Consider the following 13367-nt stretch of genomic DNA (forward strand, 5'->3'; position numbering starts at 1 on the left):
GTATTTAACATCTGTTGCAATACTAACCTGACCTGATCACCACACTCATTCATTTTTTTTTAAATTACAATTTTCCAACTAATCTTTTTATCTGGATTCAACACACATATTCCTATAATTAGAATTAGCTCTTGAGGGACACATTTTTTTAAACTTAATTTTTGTACTTCTAAAGTATCAAATGTCTGGTGAGTGAATTTTATAAGTGTTTGTCTTTCCTGCCCTTCAGGAACTTACAGTTCAATCATGCAAACAAAGAAATACACACTGACCAGAAATACTTGTGAGTGCAGCCATGGCATCAGGGTATTAAATAAGAAGGATTTGAGAAAGAACATGAATCCAAAGGACTTAATCTTCAAATCAGATATAGATTCAACTTTTCTTATTACCTTGATGGTTTTATTTTTAAATGCACAAACAGTACTTTCTAATGTAATGAACATTGATTTGACAAATGAATGAGTTTCTTAGGGCTGTATGATCATTTAGATAAATCTCTCATTTTTCCATAACATTAATAGATTTTAAAAGATCTTTTTCCTTTTCCTTGCTTCTTGCCCAAAATATATCTTCCTCCTATCTTTCTTTCTTTCTTTCCTTCTTTCTCTCTCTCTTTCTTTCTTTTCTTTTTTCTTTCTTTCATCATTCTTTAGTGCTGCAGTTTGAACCCAGGGTCTTTGCACTGGGATACATCCCCACTTCATTTTTATTATTTTTTATTTGCATTTTGAGATAGGGTCTTGCAAAGTCACTAAATTGCCCAAGCTGGGCTCAAACTCACTATCTTCCTGCCTCGGCCCCTCAGAGTGCTGGGATTACAGGCATGCACCACCAATCTTGGCTTCCCAGAATTTTAATAGAAGGTGATGTTTAAAAAAGACAAAGGTCTAAAATATGTTTGAGGCCTATGAATAACGTAAGATAAATATCTTTCCATATGACATCCTAAATTTAAGTACAGAAATATCAATTTCTTTTTTTAACTTCCACAAAAAATCTGCTTGGAAGAACACTAATTAAATCCAGAAATTATGTTCTATATATTATTGGAACTGCCTGAGAATTCTGTTAATATAAGACACGCTTATTTCCAAAATGTGTATATTGCTGCTTGGGAAAGGGAGATCTGGTTGTTGAAGATTATGATTTGAGGTTAAAAATGGAGATAGTGACCTTAAGTCTCAAGATTTGGACGGCTGGCACGCCATCTATCTCAATAATACCTAACAAGAATGTCAAACGGACAGAAACAGCCATGGTAAGCGGGTGCTTGCAGCTGACAGTGATTGCTGTATTTGGGGTGACGGGGAACAGCATTTCCATTAGTTCAAATGAAATACAATGCCCTGCCAACGCGAGGTATCGGTGTATTCAATCCCCCTGCTGTGTGTGTCCATTTTCTGTTGCTGCAATTAAAAATCAGTCGATGCAAAGTCAAAATGTTGTACATTCTTCCCCTATCCCTTTCCCTGTCACTGTTTCCAGCCTTGCCGGAAGAACATGTCACTATGGTAACCAATCCCTCTGGTGCACACACCAAGTCAACCTTTCTAGTCAGATTGCCAAGCAGAGTAACAGAATCAGAGCCACCAGAAGCCACGAATTCCATACCCCTTTCTCGGAGTGGGGTCAACCAATCCCAGACAGGATGCCTGTCTTGTTCTAGAAGGTGGTCGAGGAAAGAAATTCAAGAATGTCCTTCAGAAAATCCTGCCAGGATTTCCCAGCCATTACTAGCATGAATTCTCCCCGACTTTTCAGCTAACTTCCTGCCATCTCCACATTAAAGAAAGCAGAAAATGATGGCTACAAACTGTGATAAAGTCACCCCTCGTCAAAAAATACCTCTGCGTCCTCTTGTACTCCTACCTCTCAATGTAACCCTAAGTTGCTCTCTTCTGAACTCCCCCTCAATATCCTGCACATCTTTATAAAGTTATAGAGCTCCAAACGGGTCACCTCACCCTAAGAAGAGCCTTGTCATAAAGCAGATGGGATGTTTGTGGCATAAACACACCCATAACTAATTCAGCTGAAATCCCTAGTCATCCTAAAGAAGCTACAAAACAAACACCAAGATGGATTCTCTCCCTGGACCTACCTACCACCTAAATGCAAACTAGCCTCCTCGACCATACACACTGCTTGTCATTCTTAAACCAGTGACATTTTTTCAAGTTAATTTTCTTTCTGATCAGTCCAACACTTTTATAAATCAAAGTGCATCAGTTCTCACAAGTATTATTCGAAAACATCAGCAAACCTCACAGCAGTATAATAAGAGACAATAAGAACTGCTTTATGTCTCGGCCTCAAAGCATTTTGCAAATAACAACATCATTGTCACTTGGCTTCACCACTTAATAGTTGAAGAGAATGAGAGAAGGTGAGACCCATAACATCTGAACATCATCCCGGGGTGCAGCCACCATGAAAGAGAACATATCCCTTTTTTCCAAGCAATATGAACACGCATCACATCCAAACAACGTTTTGGCTCGTTGATGGGACAGGACAGTTGCCGACATATAAATCGTGTAAGATTTACCAATTGCATCAAATAAGCAGAATTTAAGATTCTGCTCAGTGTGCCATCATGCTAAAGTATCAAATACACTTTTATGTTTAGTAAATGTAGCTTTTTTCTGTTTTGGTATACTTTTAGTGTTTTTCATATAAATCGTCTAAAAACCTGTCATTTTTGTCTCTGAAATGCCCTCTTTAGTGTTACTTTCATTGTGCTTATTAGATCCTGCAAACATTCACTGCACACCTGTCCCATTTGTGACCACTTTTTCAAAGGAGAAATAAAGAACTGTGATGTTATGTTACTGCCCAACAGGCTTGGAGCTGCTCGGGGCAGGGGCTGTGATGTGCCAGTGTTTATATGAGCAATGCCTTCTGCACGCCTGGGATAGCACAGCACTCAGCAGATGTTTCGCTAGGAGCAAGGCCTTCTCTGTGAGATGTGCCCCCTATTTCCCTCAGTAGGATCAGCTCAATGTCTAAAACAAAATTAAAATTCGGAACCTGTCACCCCTACACGTCACTCTTAGAGGGCTTCCTCTTCAGCACATAACCTTATACTGTAAATTTCCTTCCTTCTCTGAGGCTAATGAGACGTTATCCTGGATAAGAGCGCTGGACCAGGAGATGCCAGGCGAACCTACACAGACAAGAGCAAGGCCAGAGGCCGGCAGAGCGTACGGCCCCCGGCACACTCCATTACCAGTGTGGGCAGGCTCAGCCAGGAAAACTGCACCGCCTGAAGCCGGGATTGGGGACAGCCAGGGGGAGGGGAGGCGAGGGGCTGCGGGGCCTACCAGAGACACACGGCTCTCTGCAGCGCCACGCCTCGCTCCTCGCTTACCTTTCCGAATGAGGGCGGCGATCTCGGGGTCGAAGCCATGCCGGTGGCATTTCCTCCAGAGGCCCATGTTGGTGGAGTTGTACTGCCGGCTGCACTCATCGGCCGGGCTGAGGGCGAAGAGCTGCCGGCGATTCCGGGCCCGGAGGAGTTTGCCCTCCCAGCGGTCCAGGCGCGAGCGGCTGGCCCGGAGCGGCAAGTTGTTGTTGTTGTTGTAAATGAAGCCGGGGTCCACCCGGCGGGTGTTGAAGGCCTTGCACCTGTCCCTGTGCTTCCTGGCGTCCGTTTCGTACCAGTGGTCGGAGCAGATGGCCACGGCCAGCATGCCGAGGGCGCAGAGCGCTAGCGAGAGGCCCGTGTAGAGCAGCAACCTTCCGGCAGCCATGCCTCCGCCTCGCCTACACCTTGGGCATGACCCGCCGCGGCCTCGCCTTCCTCCGCGCGCCTGTCGGGGACCAAGCGGCGGCGCCGAGCTGGGGATGGGGACAGCGACAGCGGGGGACTCGGCCTGGGGACTGCGGAGGTGGCGGCGGGCGGCCTAAAAAGTTCTGATCGGACCCCGGGGCATCCTCTGAGGCGGGCGTAGCCGCTGGCGGCGGCGGACTCCACGCGGCGGCTTCCCGCCCCCTCCCCGCCCCGCAGGGGGCGACTGCTCCGAACCCGCGGCCTCGCACGCAGCCCGGCTCCGGAAACCGAAGCCCGAGCGCCCTCCGCTGCGGTGGAGCCCGCTGCGGATTCTTTGTGCAGCGAAGAGGCCGGGGATTTAGGGGATGGGGCGGTGCGATCACGGGCAGCCGCTCGTCTACACCCGCGACACGGCCCGCAGACGAAGGAGACCGCCGGGTGCCAGGGCCGGCCGCCCCGAGTCCAGCCTGGATCTACCTCTAGGGTCCCTCCCCTTTCCGGTGTGCAAGCGGAGACCCGAGATGTGCCCGCAGAAGCGCTCTTCCTTCCCGGGTCCGGTCCTTCTGGAGATCTCCGTCCTCGGGTCCCCGGCAGGTCCTCGCCGGCCCACGCGGGACTCTCAGCGGCGGGCTTCCCGCGGACGCGCGGTCTCTGCCCACCGTTCCCTGCGAGCTCGCCGGCTGCCGGCCTCCGACCTCGCCATTCAGGCGGACGGCGCGGACACCCGGGCGGCGCTACGGGACGAGAGCTGGCCCGGGGTTGGCGGAGAACGGGCGACCGCAGACGGGCGCGAGGGGCGGGCTGTGCAGAGGAGGGCGCACCAGGCAGGGCGCGCGGCGCGGGGCGCCTTCAACACCATGGACAGGGCACGCGGTCGCCCAGCGCTGCTGGCCCTGCGGCTGGTCCCCCGGGCGTCACGCTGCGCTCTCGGGCGCCTTCTTCCCGGAGAGTCCACCCGGCCACCTCCAGACCCGCTTCCGCCTCACTCCATGTGGCTCCCTACAGCCCGGGAGCGTGCAGTCCAGGTGCAAAGAAAACGCTGCGGGCAGGGAGGAAAACCCGGGTCCCTGCTGCTCCAACGACCCGCCCCCTTCTCCTGCCACCTGAGCCCGGCACTCTCGCGCCCGGTCTGCTCTGCCCAGCCAGGGTCAGTCGCTCTGCGATTGCACCATTTTCTTCGCTGCCCGCCCGGGTGCCGAGACGCCGGCTCCCTGGGCAACAGCGCTCAGCGAATCGGGTCCGGGCCTCGGAGTCGGGCGATCTGGCTCCCGGCACGCGACGATCGCCGAGGTGAATGGGCGAGGGTGGGGGAGGGAGCTGGGTGGTTCGGCTTCGCCTCCCAGCCTCCTCCTCTAGGCGCGGCGGCTCCCAGGCCTCGCTGGTTCGCGGGTGCCTGGGAGGGGCGGGAGCCCAGGCTGCACCCCGGGAGCCGGAAAAGTCGCCTCGCCCGGGTGCAGGCGCAGGAGAAGCCGCTGCCGCGCTCGCTTGCTCGCTCGGGCGCCCGGCGCTGCAGCCTTGGCTAAAACCCACCGACGAGAACACGGAGCGCGCGGCCAAAAGCTAGTGATGTCATCCGTGCAACGTGAGCCTCATCGCTTATTTTTCTAGCCTTCTTAAAGATAAACCGCACCATTTCCCGGGCACGAAATGTCTCAGCCTTATTCTCTGACCAGGCAAGTCAATGGTGTCTAGGTAAGATATGTGCCCAGCCACATCGATATTTATGCACATATACATATATGTGGCATGTAGCATGTTTACATGTATTCTTATACATTAAGGCATGGTGCCTACATCTGTTTCTTTGGAGCTGTGAAAAACTCCCTCCAATCCACCACAGTGCTTTAAAGAAAAGACTGCTAATTGCAGAGCGGGCTCTTATAGGAGCTGAGCGACCCCCGGTTTCGGGTGCTGGTGTCTTGGGGTACACTTGATCTACACACACACACAGCCACAGGTACTGCCCTGCTTGCTACAAGCTTTTCCTCCAGGGGCTGCTCAGGGAGCGACCGCGGGGTTCACGACAGGCCCCAGTCCATGCCAACGTCGACCCCCGCCCACCTGCACCTTCCCTCCCTCCACAGAAGGAAAAGAAAAAAGAAACAGGGCCCATCCTTTCGTAACCGCAAGTAGAGAATTTTAATGGGGGATTAAGGAGGGTTAGATGTTTTGAAATGTTGAGGGCTTGCACTTTGGGGAGGGGCGGTAGGGTCAAAGGCGTCCTCCATACAGATCTGTCATTCTACGCAGGTGGCGGATTTCGGCTCTGCAGGACCTCAGACCTGGCGCGAATGGGCCTCGGGCGAGCCAGCTGCGTGCCCCCCCCCCACTTGCCTCGCTCACAAGAGGCCGCCCCGCAAAGGCGGGAGCCTCCCTCCCGGCTGCAATACTGGGACGCTCACTCAAATGGTCACCCTGCTTTGTCACCGTCTCTCCCGAGTCGGGGTTTCGCACTGCCCCATGAAGAGCTGCCCTGGAGACAGTGCCAGGCACCGGGCGCTGCACCACGGGGTCCCTGAGCGCACCTCCACCATGTTCTTTTTGTCTTTCTCTCTCTCTCTCTCTCTCTCTCTCTCTCTCTCTCTCTCTCTCTGCTCACACTCCCTAACTACCTTATTTCATGCTCTCTCTCTCTCTCTCTCTCTCTCTCTCTCTCTCTCTCCTGCCTGCATTTTGAAAATTCGAACAAGGCGTTTCAGTGCCATCTAGTGGGGGAGGGGCGCGCCTCGCTTTCCGCCCCTGGATTCCGCCTGGGGATGGACTGAGGAAGGCACAGCAGTGCCCGCTCGGCGCTCGGGTGCCCGGCCGGTCCAGGGCCGCAGACACGTGCCCTGGGCCAGATCCCCACTCCGGGCTTCCTAGGCTGTCTCAGCGGAGCCGAGCTTCGGCCAGTCTCACTTCTCACTTCACTTCTCACCTTCCTGCCTACCCTCCTCTTACCAATTGTCCCTCCCTCTCCCGCCCTTGAAAACAGGGAAGCGGGCGCAAACTCTTCTAATCCATGCACACCTTTAAATTTCAGGAACTATTTTTTTTTTCCTTAAGGCCCAGAGCACTTTTAGGCTCCTAGGGCACCTGCATGTGGTAACAAGAAAGAAGCCGAGTGGTGAGATGCAGCCCGCAAGGGCACCGCCAGCACTGCAGTCTCCTGGTCCCTAGCTCTCTCCTCTCCTTAGAACCAGCTCCTGGGCTTTGGCAGCCCAAGCAGGGCCCATTCCCAATAGTGCACCTGCTCCTTTATCCTTACCTTTCCTCCCACTCCATCACTCCACTCCTCTCTCGCTCTTGAACTTCGTTCCCTGGGCTGTGTCCTAAGCCTGCTCCCAGCAGTGTATGTGCCCTCCCCACGGTGTCCGTGTCTCAGGCCAGCATGGAAAAAGGACCTATGTGAGACATGGCCCTCCTCCTCTCTGAACGTTATGAACATTCCATTTTGAAATTTGTGTCCTTGAAATTCCCCAAATCCTGTGAAAGATACTGATTTGAGGCTTCCTTTGAAGTGCAGCTCTCTACTATTGGGGGATAGTGCTGGTCCTCTGGGCTCAGAAAGCAGCCGAGTCTTCCTCTAGGTTTATGGGAAGTCATGACTATCTTTCATTTCTTCCATCTTCTCCCAGTTCTTTCCATCCTGCAGGTACAGCATCACCATCCTATATCTCTAAGCTCTTCCTTCCCATTCACACCAACATTGTCCTAAGGTCACAAAATCTCAAAATCAGAAGGGACTTCAGAGCCAGCCACACGGTAATGCACTTGAACATTTGCATAGAGCATCCGCATGGTGCATAGACCATTTCTCCAGAAGAGAATGACTGGCATCAGCTTGCACTTGAAGGGATGTGGAATTCGCTCTCACCGAAAGCAGCCCGCGCCACTGTTGGACACAGTAGGTGATTACACAGCTCTTCCTTCCAGTGAGTCTTCTAGATCACTGTAACTTCCGTGGAGACCCACAGATGGGATCTGATTTGTCTTCCCTACGACCATCCTTCTCTCATTGACATCAGCCATCACAAACCCTTCTTTCCTCCATGCCAGATATCCTTTGTTCAACCCTTCTTTAAGCTAGCTCTTTGCTGATTTCTGACATCTTCTGATTGTTGGTGCTACTTTTAGGGAACACCCCCTACATTTAACAGTCATGTGGGCCTGTAAGAAAGTTGGCCAGTCATGATTTTACCTGACCTATGTAGTGTTCTAATGACCGTCACTTCCTTTGCTGGGAGCTCACAACCCACCTTCTTCTTATGCTGTCTTGGGACCTTGCCCCAAAGTAGCATTAAGATCACTGATTTGCAGTTCATGAAATCAACATGTGTCTGAAATTAGGAATTCCATCTTCTCACACATACCCACTCCGTGTTTTAAAGCAGTGTCCTACAAGCTCTCCCTGAGGTCCCCCGCAGAAACTGAGAGATCCCCGAAAGTTCCCTCCACTCCCTGGATCACAGAGCACCTACAGCAGAGAGATGCTCTTAACAGCTTCTTCTCTCCTTCGGCACTGTCGTCAGCTACCATATTGTTCTATCCCACACTCCACCTCGGTCTGAAAATCTTTTCCTTGGCTTTGTCAATGGAAAGCGAAATAAAGTTGATGGAGTATGCTTCTGCTTTGTCATCTATGAATATTACATCGTTTCCCTACAGAGAGTAGTCTCTGCATTGCCTTATTTCTGTTATTGTAATTTGCTTCGCAGTCTGGATATTTTGTGTAAGCCAACAGTGATTTTGAACTTTAACCCTGCCGACGCAGCTCCCCAAGCCTGTGACATGCTAGTATTTATGCTTTCACAGGCGCCTGTCCTCACTTACAAGACCTTCTTTCTAAGTCTCGGCTCACTGGAGAATCATACTGGTCTGTTCATCCTCCTTTCTTCTTTTCTACTTCCTTAGGGTTAGCATAGAGAAAGGCTGTCTTTATTATTATAATCCTAGACATCAAGGTCCTCTCCTTGCTTTTATTTTCTTCTTCCTATACCCCCACCACTTTATTAATCTTCTTAAGTTCTACAGCTAGCTTTTATCAAAATGCTGCAGTAGTTCCATCTTACCCAAAGTACAAAGCGCCAACCCATGGTGCCACTACCAGACCCTACCCTGACTCCAGCCTGTTTGCTAAAGCAGCCCTCTAAGCCGGGCGTGGTGGCACACGCCTGTGATCCCAGCACTCGAGAGCCTAAGGCAGGAGGATGGTCACGAGTTCAAGACCAGCCTGGGCTACAATGTGAGCTCAAGGTCAGCCTGAACCACATAGCAAGACCCTATCTCAAAAAAGACTAAAAAAAAGCAGCCCTCCAAACATGTTCAGAAAAGTCTCATTGGCATCATTCCAATTGCCCATCAATATTTTACTGCTTTGCTTTTTAAAGTTCTTACAATTACAGGTGTCTCATATCAATAGGTCAAATAAATATCATTTGATCATCTCACTTGATGCTGAAAAAGCAAGCAATGAAATCCAACAAATATGCTTGATACTTAAAAGCTCTTCTGAAACTAGGAATACTTTAAAGTGAATAAGATCATCTCCTGCATAAAGAAATATTTCAAATTAGTAAGAATAAAATAAATAGCACAACAAAAGAATGGGCAGTTATAAAGACACAACTTGCAGGAGAAATTCAAATGGAATATCAGCATATTAAAAAACTCAACCTTACAAGTCATCTGGAGAATACATTTTTTTAAAATACTGACCTGATTTTACCCACCAGACGGGGGGAAATGTAAGTGTCTGTTAACAGGTCGAGTGCTGGCTGGGATACAGGGAGACCTGCTGTTGTGCACTTCTGGGAGGGGCAGCCTAGCTAGAAGGACGAAGCTAATCTGGAGTAGCTGCTAGAATGAAAAGGACACATTTCTTAAGACCCAGCACATGTGCTTCTAGGTATTTAGCCTGTAAAAATATTTGCACAAAGGCCCAGGGTACTTTCTTCCAGTACTGGGATGTGAGCCTAGGGCCTTTGTTCTGAGCTACATCCTTTACTCTTTTCTATTTTTTATTTATTTTAATTTTGATTTTGATCTTGCTAAGTCACTAAGTTGCCCAGGTTGGGCCCAAACTTGCCATCTTCCCGCCTTAGCCTCCCAGAGTGCTAGGATGACAGGCATGCGCTACCACATGTAGTTGCAAACAGTATCTTTGGTTTTGCTTTGTTTGTTTGTGCTTTGCTTTGTTTGAAACAAACAAACTCACTGTAGTTCAGGCTGGGCTTGAACTCACCACATATGCAGGCTAGCCTTGAACTTACATCCATCCTCCTGAGTACTGGGATTATACTGGGATTATGCACCACCATCCCCAGCCTGCAAAGACTATCTTTTTTTTTTCCAGTACCGGGAATTGAACTCACGACCTTGTGCTTGCCAGGCAGGCACTGTGCTGCTGAGCTAAATCCCCAGTCCCTTGCAAAGACTATCTTTAACGTGCTGCCGATAGTCATGTCCTTAGGCTTCAGTGACAAAGTATCACAAACTACATGTCTTAAAATATCAGAAATTTATTGACTCACAGTTCTAAAAAATAGGAGTCTAAAATCAAAGTGTTGGCCTGACCATGCCACCTCTAAAACTTGTAAGGGAGAAAGCTTCTTTGCCTCCAGAGTTTGCTAAACACTCACTGGCTTAGAGATCCTTCACTCCAGTCTCTGTCTCTGTGGTCACATGACTGTCTTTTCTCATGAGTCTTCATATTCTCTTTCTTCCATGCGTGTTTGTCCCTAAATTCCCTTCTTCTCATAAAGACCCAGATGAACAAAAGCAGACAAAATAAAACACCAACCGAAGTTGTATTGGGTTGGGTCCACCCTACCCTGATTCAAAATGACCTCAGCTTCACTAATTACATATATGTTAGTTATTTCTAAATAAAAGTACATTTGGAAGTACTGGGAATTAGGGTTTCAACTTTGGAGAGGGCACTACTCAACCCATACCACAGAACAAAGGGGATATTAAAAAAATACATGGATCTGTTTATATGTGCAAAAGGAAAGGATAATGGAAGAACCAAAAAGCCAAAAATCAAAAGGCCAAGAACTGAAAAGCCAAGCAGACAACAGGAAGTTGATAGCAGAAAGTTAATAGCAGGAAGTCCCTCTCACCATGGGTTAAAGTCAGCCTTACCCCTGATATTTGAAGAGCCAGGGCAAGCCAGGCCTGATGGCACAGGTTTGTAATCCCAGCATTCTGTGAGGCTGAGGCAGGAGGATTACAAATTCGAGGCTAGCCTGAATAACTTAGCCACTTAGCAAGACGTTATTTCAAAATACAAAATGGGCTGGGGATGTAAGCTCAGTGTGAAGGCCCTAGGTTCAATCCTAGGTACCACCAAAGACCTAGGATAAGAATATAAACGAAGGCCCACATAACACATGTTTAAATCTTCAAAAGGTGTAAGTCAAACGATAGATTGTTAAATAAAGATGTGTTCCAACCTTCCACCTTACAAATACCTTTATGACAACAAAAATGTGAAATATATAGTTATATATTTTGATAAATAAAAGTTGACAAAATAAAATACCAACCAAATTAATTATTCTCATTTATATGTTGATGGACCAGCAATGCTCAAAAAGTAATAATAATGTTCATCATTCCTAACTTACACATATCACCTAAGACTTATTTTTCCTGACTTTTATTTCACATAAATCACTAATTCAATTGCTACAATCAACATATTTCACATAACTTCCATTCCACTGATGGCAATGTGAAATGTTTTAGACAACTGTTTTTGATTCATTATAGTTTGTAATAGCTTTTTAAATTGATTCCCATTTGGAGAAACTTCACTCTACTGAAGCAGTAAGACTTACATTAAAAGTATCAGTAAAATTCTTAAATGATACTTATGTTTGGAATTTTATATGATATGTTCAAACACTATAACAAAAAATGAAAAGTTGCTTATGCAGAAAATACTATATTTCACTTTATCAAACAATTCATTATCACACATACCATTATTTTTACCATCTCTTATAGAGATATCTAGATCTATACAATATTTCTGGAATTTTTCTTCCAAATATTCCAATGCTAGGACAAAGAAAATCAGAGCATATTGCTTAACTTGCTCAAATTTCTCTACAATCAAAACTATACCTTGATCTATAATGATTGGAAAATATTTTCTTTGACACTACTTCGAGATTATGAATCTTCTCATTAAGGTCATGAAAACATTTTCCGTTCCTTTTGGTTTTTTTTGAGGTAAGTCTTATTACATTGCCCAACCTGCCCCTAAACTCTTGGGTTCAAGTGATCCCTAGTAGCTGGGACAAAAGGTGTGCATCATTGTACTTGGTGCTATTTTCTTATTTCTTTTTCAGGAATGGGTGGGGAGTATCACTTTTATTCCATATGCATTTTGATGTCATATTAAAAAAACCATTTTCTTTAAAGTTTTAAATTCCACGAATTTAAATGTTTCATCTGTTAGATTCAAAATAATATCCTAAAGAATTTTCTAATTTCTGTAGAAAATTTCATAACTATCTATTCAAGTAGAGGCTACCGTTCTAGTAACACAAACTACCTACTGTACATGGTACTAACATGTTTCTGGACTTGGAGCCGAATTTCAGGTTATGCATGAAAGTGCATTCATAGGGAAAAGCAACATAAATTGCTTAATATTGCAAAATGTTCCTCAGCGATTGTGTGCAACTGTTACAAAAGATCACCCTGACGCATATGTAACTTCAGAACTATGCATTGGAACACAAAAGGAGGAAGGACAATAGAGGCTCATCACTGCTGGGAAGTGATTCTGCCTTATTCAAAAATCTTCTGACTGACAGGTCGATCTTTTGTCTTCTCTGGTATCTAACGGTGTCTATTCTCAGATCCTCACTCCAAAGCAGTATCAATCCCCAATATCACCAGCAACACAACCCATGAGACTTAATGACATTCAATGCAACTGCCTTGTATTTTGAGGATCCAGGGCAGGAGGTGTTCCTGGGTGTCCCCTGCACTGTTGCTAGGGTTTAGATCTGCAATGTCTCCCAAAGCCTCCTGCGTTCAGAGGCAGGTCTTTTGGAAGGAGACTGAATAATGGGGATTAATCCACGGATGAGTTCACAGCCGAATGTGTCATCAGGAGAACGGGCCTGGATGGAACAGCGGGTCACTGACAGCGTAAACCATAAGCGTATCTCTCTCCCCTACTTCCTTCATTCTCTCTCTGCTTCCTCACCACCATGATGTGAGCAGCTTTCCCCCACCAGACTCTTCCACTATGCCACTTCTGCCTTGTAGGCAGCCAGCCATGGAGTGAAAACATGAGGCGAAATAAACCTGTCCTCCTTTAAGTATTTTGTCCCAGCAGTGAGGAAAGAGCAGATATGCAGGGCCATAGCCAAGCCGTGCCAGCTCAGATGCAGGATCCCAAGCCATAGCGGCAACCGTGAGTTCTTTAATACAGCTTTTTAGTGTCTCTTTGTCATATATGGGGGTCCTCTAAAACTGAAATAGAGGGGAGAGGCCTCTTGCTGGGGAAGCTCAGATGAAGAATTGAAAAAAAAAAAAAAAAAAAGAAAGGGAAATTTAAAGGGAAATTTTATTCAAGGTTAAGAAAACC

The 13367-nt window shown here is 47.3% G+C and overlaps 2 protein-coding genes across 2 annotated transcripts in view; one reads left to right on the top strand and one right to left on the bottom strand.

Annotated features, from left to right (window-relative positions):
* Tmem178b (transmembrane protein 178B) overlaps positions 1-4050 on the bottom strand; it is a 360893-nt gene extending 356843 nt beyond the window's left edge. Inside the window, exon 1 of the mRNA XM_005405409.2 lies at positions 3374-4050. Within this exon, the coding sequence (XP_005405466.1) occupies positions 3374-3755 (382 nt within the window). The 5' untranslated portion in view covers positions 3756-4050. The remainder of the gene's footprint in view (positions 1-3373) is intronic.
* Positions 4051-4056: 6 nt separating this feature from the next.
* LOC102016611 lies at positions 4057-6333 on the top strand. The gene is made up of 3 exons (XM_005405408.1): positions 4057-5065; positions 5384-5467; positions 6026-6333. Exons 1-3 carry the CDS (start codon positions 4141-4143, stop codon positions 6292-6294), a joined length of 1278 nt encoding a protein of 425 aa, XP_005405465.1. The 5' UTR covers positions 4057-4140; the 3' UTR covers positions 6295-6333.
* The last annotated feature ends 7034 nt before the right edge of the window (positions 6334-13367 follow it).

This window comes from Chinchilla lanigera, unplaced genomic scaffold (genome assembly GCF_000276665.1).
Source record: "Chinchilla lanigera isolate Chin_1 unplaced genomic scaffold, ChiLan1.0 scaffold00093, whole genome shotgun sequence".
Lineage (NCBI taxonomy): Eukaryota > Metazoa > Chordata > Mammalia > Rodentia > Chinchillidae > Chinchilla > Chinchilla lanigera.

Excerpts from the sequence above, each read along its gene's own strand:
- LOC102016611 (XM_005405408.1), top strand. The coding sequence starts at position 4,141 with ATGGGGCGGTGCGATCACGGGCAGCCGCTCGTCTACACCCGCGACACG. Across the intron at positions 5,066-5,383 it reads GGCACGCGACGATCGCCGAG|CCTTCTTAAAGATAAACCGC; the intron begins GTGAATGGGCGA and ends TTATTTTTCTAG. Across the intron at positions 5,468-6,025 it reads GGCAAGTCAATGGTGTCTAG|GTGGCGGATTTCGGCTCTGC; the intron begins GTAAGATATGTG and ends CATTCTACGCAG.